Source organism: Perna viridis, chromosome 11 (assembly GCF_037379345.1).
Source record: "Perna viridis isolate PV_CMFRI_1.1 ecotype Kerala chromosome 11, ASM3737934v1, whole genome shotgun sequence".
NCBI lineage: Eukaryota > Metazoa > Mollusca > Bivalvia > Mytilida > Mytilidae > Perna > Perna viridis.
In genome coordinates, this window is record NC_142455.1 from 30,177,578 (window position 1) to 30,184,673 (window position 7,096).

Below are 7,096 nucleotides of genomic sequence, written 5' to 3' on the forward strand. Positions count from 1 at the left end.
TGTTTTATTGATTTTTCCTATTATTAATCGACATTAAACATTTAAACAAGAACTGTGGCAACTATTTTATATATTTTGATCTTGTCCCAATAGGAGCTTCGCTTGTCTCAAATGTATATTTGTTCCGTAGACAAAAGCTGACCTCCTCATGTTTCAGCCAAGGGTTATCTGTGGCTATTTGATGGCAAGCTGCCTCCGAAAGGTTAACACTGTGTATACCGTCTGGATCGGGAGCAATTTTGTCATCTTCAGATATCCCACAAAATGTCTTCCAGACACAGCAACAAATCAATACAGTGAGAATAAAGGATGCAAATCCCACTGCTAGTCCAATGATAGCACCTGTTGATATTCCCTTTTTATTGCTCGTTGATTCCTGCTGCTATTTAAAACAGTAAAAATAATTGTTTTCAACGTTACAGATATTTTACACTCTAGCTGATGTTTAAAGCACTGCATTTGTAATTTGATTTAGATGTTACATTATGTTTAAGATCAAAACTTAACGTTTTTAAGGTTAGTGCGTACAAAAAGTCTTGCCGCATTATTAAAAATACATTTGTTCATTATATGCTTAAAAGACCATCGTAAATAGATTGGAGTTACCATAAATAAGTGACTGTAAATTGTCCTCTTTTTGTCATTTTTTAAGCGATCTTTTGCACAGTCAAGTGGGGTTTGGAGAGAGTCTAAAAAGTTAATATTCAGACTTGCAAGATTTTTATTGTAGTATTTTTGGACATCAAGTCAGGTATTTCGTAAAGGAAAATATCAGTAGAAGTTTATTAAGTTTGTATCGATCCTTAAACTACTATCATTGTTTTTGATATTGTTAAGTTAGAATATACACAGAAAAAATGAAAAAAGGTGTTTAATTTGGCAATATTTCCTTCACTTCTATAGTATTTTTGAAAATTCCTTTCATGACAATGATTTGCTTAATAAATAGGTCAGACATATTTATATTAACATTTTGGGGATAAAACGTGTTCAATGTTCAATGGGTAATGAAAGGCTTAAACTTCACTGAAGAAAATTAGTTTAACAAAAAGGCATTGAACGGGTTATTCAGCAGAGCTGATTTTTGTCTACAATTCCTAAAGTACCAATAACGGAATATTACAAACTTCGATATGCTGTACACATGTTTCAAGGAGAAACATCTCATCAGCAGTGTTAAAGACAATCCACGGGAATATCTGAATTAAAACAAATGTTTAGAAAATTGTTTAAGAAATTATTTAAAGGGGAATAAAGCATCGTGAACCATGTGAAATATTTTACTTGTGTAATAATTTGGAATTTAAATTAAACCCATTTTTGGATTACAAAGTGTAGTTATTTGGATTAAAAAATTTTAGTGGTGAAATATCATACTGAATTGATATAAGGAATTAAAAAGTTCCGGCCAGTGTAAAATATGTGTTAAAACTAACATACAAAAGGAGCATGGAAGATTATGAGTCATCCAATAAAAGAAAAAAAAGATCTTACGGTATTTGAAGGTCCGGTTGTCGTAGGATATATGCAGCTCTGAATACCATCAGCTGAAACGGAAATACCGTAAAGCCAATGAATTATTTCTGTCATCAATAAATAATATTTGTTTAGAAGCTTTTTAAGGAGTATTTAATTTCATTATTGCTATCATTTTCATTTCCCGAAGAACTATTATTAAACGCTTGGCAGCATGTACTCAAATTTGCAATGCATTTTACCTTATTTTCTTTCGATAACATTTAATATAAACAATTTAAATTCGTATTTTAACAAGTGTTTAACAAATTGTGCTGATGATATGTATGACAATCGCTTCATGTCGTGTCGATTTAAAATGAGAATTTTATTTAAAATGCACGACTTAAGCCAAATTAATGCATCATTTTAATCTAGATGTATGACTTCACAAAATACTCACGAGCTTCACATATGACGTCAAAAAGCATCAAACATCCCCTTGTTTTTAGTGAAAGTGTTGTTGAAACACGGACGCACTCCTCAAGGGCACTGCAAGATGATCCAGGTAGGCAGTTTGGTTCAGAAGAAGCCCACTCTGGATGAGAATGTGATAGAGGAGTGTTATCTATCCATCTTAATGCGTTGTATGTGTAGTCATAATATCCACCTACCCAGCAGTCCTGGACAAACCTAAAACAGAACAAAATGGAACAGAGAAAATAAATAAAGCAGTTTCTGAACGAGGTTTATTTGTTGACGAATTGGGTAAGCAAATGGAATTTTAACTTCATGAAAAAATTATATATTGAAATTGAGAATAACCGTTTATCTACAAAACGAACTAATATTGTTGTGAAATACAAAGAGAAATATATCTATGTCTATTTCATTGAACAAGCAACACATACAATGTTGATAGTGTCAATCATGTAAGTTATGTAATTAAATGGCAATGCTCCAAAACAAGTCTATAGAATTAACATTGCTTCAACAAACATCACCAAGGGTATCATGAAAGAAATAGGAAAGGCTCACCATTTTATAAAACAAATGTTATTACAGAAACTCATCATTTAGATCAGCATTGACTGAGTATTCAAAGAGTTCAAAAAGAATATCGCTTTCCTTTTAATCAATGTGTTCTTACCTTCTTTTATCGTTTATGTAGTTACTTCTTTATCGAATAATACATTGGGTTTGTATTATTACTTAACTTTCGCGCTATGCCAATTGATTTTTACATATCGTTATTTAATTTAAAAATTATTGTTAAAAAACAAATAGAAAAGAAACGCATGTCAGTAAATGGGTACCGTGACGCCATTTAATAATTACCCTCCATTGTTAACGACGCAATCGTCTACTCTAGCCATTTCTGTACTATCTTCGATAATAACTAAATCCATTCCTTGGCTTTGGCAAAAGGATCGAGCATCATCCCAAGACATCGGTGCATCTGTAAATACCTGAAGTGTTCCACAATATCCTGGAGCAAATGAAGGCGAGACAACATAATTATCCATGATTCAAAAGTAACCAAAAATAACATCAAACCTTCATTTACAACATACTGATTTTTTTTTTTTTTTTTTTGTATATCATATTAAACAAATGCAGTTGCGTTTAAAATTCAGAATGACTAACTTTCACTTTTCAAATATTACCTAAAGTACTTTTTAGAATGACATACATTAATTTGAGAATGCTAAAATAATTTATTATCGCAAATTATCAACTCGCTTTATTCAATTTCAACGTTATAACAAACAAACATCAGCGAGTTTATTGTAATGTTGAATCCAAATAACGCGTGTTGATATTTTGCGATATTCCAACATTACGAGTTTTTTAATCTTTTTCTCGTTGGTTCCTTTAAATATTTTGACTGCTTGACATTTGGTACTACAGTGGATATTCTAACGATCGTCAATTTACAACTCCATCAATGGTGACAGAATGAAGGCGTTAGAAACGTCACAACGTCCCTTTTAACCAATACGTTTTATAGAAAACTATACACATTCACACATAAACCGATCTCAAAAGCGAAACAAACATATCACTAATTCGTATCTCATCGTTTATGGTGTTATATTGCAAGTATCTAGTCGTCCAAAAAGTACATAAAACAAGAAAATCATAGAGAATTGTGAGCTATATAATGAACGAAAGTTGAAAGTCTTTAAAAATTAACTCACATCATTAAATTACATCATAACAAACGAGCCTCTGCGGTTAATAATAACAATAATGAAATCAAATAACGCCAGTTTTTATTTTGCCATATTCAAACTTAACGGATTACGAATCCTACTAATGGATGATTCCCCTAGATTATTTAGCCACTTGAATTCAGCACCTATCATGGACGAAATTCAAGCGATTGTCAGTGTGTGACGTCACGAGTTGCTACGGGAGAACAACGTAAGAAACGTGACAACATCGCTTTCGATCAATCAGATTTCATTGGCAATGCGTCACGGTCAATTATACCGTCATTTTTTCATAATACTAGATCATATCATAACGTTACATGATGTGATATCGCAAAATATCTGGACGTCCATGAAGTACTAATGCAAGCATAATATATAATAGTCCATGGACCTCTCTAAAAATAAAACACACCTATTACAAATAAGATCGTCCTTGTAAAATACATCTTAGCCCGTCCATCAAAGTTGTAAATTAAGTCGGGTCAATAAAATGGTTTTTGCATTCCAAGGAAATAAAAAGACTTTATCAACTACACAATTAGCTATGATAGGAACATTGTAAACGAATCATTTGTTTTGAAAAATCTCAGGATGTTCTTCGACAGGAATTTCATTATGGAAAATATAAGCAAAACATACAGAAGCATCAGATGTAGGATAATTAAAATACATCGAAATCCGAAACCACGGCTTAAATGTAAACACATGAAACAGAGAGATAGTTACATTATGTAGCGAACCGAATAAAATACATTACACTATTACACATAAAACCTGAAGATAAGGGAAAAACAAGTAAGTTCTACTTTCAAGTCATGAATTCTCAAAATACGCAAGATAGGACTATGACAAAACATTACTGATTATGCTGGTAAGACGCTAATAAATTGGCCATACTTCTGACTTTAGTTTAGACTATGGCAATGCATACGGGACAAATGAAAGCATACGTTCCACACTACAGCAAGTGCAGAATACAGCTGCACTGTTGATTTTCAAAAAAACATATGACCATACAACACCTGTGCCTATTTATTTATATTAGTAAACAGTGCACTATCGTTGTCAATTTAAGCAGCAGTCTTTCTTAATAATTAGACAGAAGGTGATTTATGAATATCAAAAACCCATCAAGTTAAATTGTATTTCTTGTTCAGAAATAGTTACAGATCACATAACCAGTCTCAGTTAATCAATTGGTGATTGTGCCTTTGAGATAAAAATTATATAGATTGTACATAAAACTTGCACTTTACAAGAGTTATCATTCTTGATTTGTTTTCATTTGGTTGGTTTTAGTGGGAGATGAATGCATAATTTTCTCAAAAGTGTAGATCTTAATGCAGAAATGATTATCGTTATGTGAAAGTACAACATACGCAGCTTGAAAAAGCATTATTATTATTTTTTGTTTATGTAGAATGGTTCTTAAGGTTCTGCTGTTTCCTTTAAAATACTTTACAATTTTGCACAGTCTAATCTAATCGGCCGCTCAGATTAATAAAACAGACATTTTAAATACGCTGCGAACAATAACAAAACACATTTGGTAAACGCCAGATAGAAAAATCTGTCGCAACATGGTGGAAAAGTCTCCCTCAACCATATTTCTGCTAGAATCTTGGTTTCATTGATTACTCTTTAAAGATTTATTTTTTTTGGAGTAGCCTATGGGATAGTATTTGATTTAGTATGAATTTTACAATGTTACTAATATTGACATATATTCATTACTACCTTCTCTGGTCTAAATTGTATCTTTTATTTGATTTAACATTCCATTTGCGATCTATTGATGCTTTTCTTTTCTATTTTATTTTTTTTAAGGTTTTGGTATGTTATTGCTTACTTAAAATGATTTTGTTTCCGTATCACCACGACGTTACTGCATTTCTATTATTGATATACATTTTTATTCATATACCTTATTTCCTCCACATTTTGTTAAATGTTATATATATATATAACTAACTGATTAGATAGGCGCATAATAAAAAAGTGTATAATATATGATTTGTAATGTAATGTAAGTGTGGTTATTAATCGGTATATTATAAAAAAAAAATAATAATAAATAATGAATGAAAGATCATTTGAAATAACAATTATTATCCAACTGGCCCTCATATACTAAAACACAGAAGATATTCAACAGCCAATTAGTAAATCCTGCCTGGTTAAATTATATCATATTTTTTTCTCCAAAATTTGCAACTACTTCAACATTAAATCAGTCATTGCCTTTATTGCATATGATAGATATAATTAATTGAATTATATATTCGTTTATAATTAGTTATGATGCTGCTGATGATTGTTGGTCTGAACACAACTACAGCAAATCGAAAGTTATCAATATGATTGCATGGTATTTTTTGTGTCTATTCATATTTGCAATATGTTGCTATATTTTATCTATTGAAGTGTTATATTCTACCGTACCAAAAATGTATGCGCTTCTGGAGAAAAATTGAAAATACCTTACCCGTATGAAATCTTAATAAGGCCAAAATATAGAGTAATTGTGGAAATACCATATATCCATTTACTGTCATATTGAAACAGTCATAAATACGTCGCAAATAAGCTTTTCAATGGTAATTATGTTATAAGGAAAAAGTAGTAAGGAGGTCAAAATATTCATTGATTCTTGTGATAAATAATTGTGTATATACAGTTTGTTTAAATAGGCTAACTCATTGATTCCATTTTAAGGAACTTATTAATGCAATTTCATTGTATTGATTGTTGTTTGATCTAAAATGAACTTGAAACTGTTTTTATTCGGAAACAAGAAATAGAAGGAATCAATATTCCTCAGTAAAACATTTCTGTACAAACAATATGTGAATAGATACTTATCTGACGAGTTGTGCGCCATTAATCTTTTGACTTTGTACCCTTGATTACTATTCCATTATTTCCCAACGTAAGATAAAAATTCATATTTAGAACAATTGCATATTAATTATCGATATGACATGCTAAATAATTTCAGGTTGTTGGAAAAATCAACAAAACATCGACCTATAACTACTTGTTTTATTTGCATGATTCATATGTGAATTTGTTACTAATTTTTTAGTATTTTGAAAATATCTATTGTAATTGTTAAAACAAGTAGACTATTTTATAATATATTTTGAATTATTAGTGAATTCCGCTAGATGTGAAATAAATGAATTTTGACGTATATATTTCATCTTCAAAAAGACTTCAAAATGTTAATCATGGTTATCTTCTTGCCATGGGACAAATACTATCAATAAATAATCAATCATCCACATTAGAAGCCCGAAATAGATGTATAAATTACAATTTCTTTTAAATATTTAAAGTTCTACAAAAATGAGAGAATGTCAATAATTGGAATGAACATTCAAATCATCATTTTATGTTATATTTTTTTTCAATAGGTTCAC

At 30.5% G+C, this 7,096-nt stretch overlaps 1 protein-coding gene across 2 annotated transcripts; it reads right to left on the reverse strand.

Moving 5' to 3' along the window:
- Positions 1 to 6,299, reverse strand: LOC148603681 (uncharacterized). Of its 2 annotated transcripts, none has more exons than XM_088552693.1 (5): positions 6,160 to 6,299; positions 2,794 to 2,944; positions 1,919 to 2,148; positions 1,495 to 1,547; positions 1 to 379 (listed from the first exon to the last, which is right to left on the reverse strand). In XM_088552693.1, the coding sequence occupies exons 1-5, from the start codon at positions 6,227 to 6,229 to the stop codon at positions 62 to 64; spliced, it is 822 nt and encodes a 273-aa protein (XP_088408819.1). In that variant the 5' UTR covers positions 6,230 to 6,299; the 3' UTR covers positions 1 to 61. The 2 variants fall into 2 exon arrangements, with proteins under 2 accessions (XP_088408819.1, XP_088408818.1); XM_088552692.1 differs by having other exon boundaries at positions 1 to 382.
- Positions 6,300 to 7,096: the final 797 nt, after the last annotated feature.

Coding starts and splice junctions, on each gene's coding strand:
- LOC148603681 (XM_088552692.1), bottom strand. CDS start 6,229: ATGACAGTAAATGGATATATGGTATTTCCACAATTACTCTATATTTTG. Junction 1,548..1,918: donor TGACGTCATATGTGAAGCTC/GTGAGTATTTTG, acceptor TTTCCGTTTCAG/CTGATGGTATTCAGAGCTGC. Junction 383..1,494: donor CAACCGGACCTTCAAATACC/GTAAGATCTTTT, acceptor TGTTTTAAATAG/CAGCAGGAATCAACGAGCAA.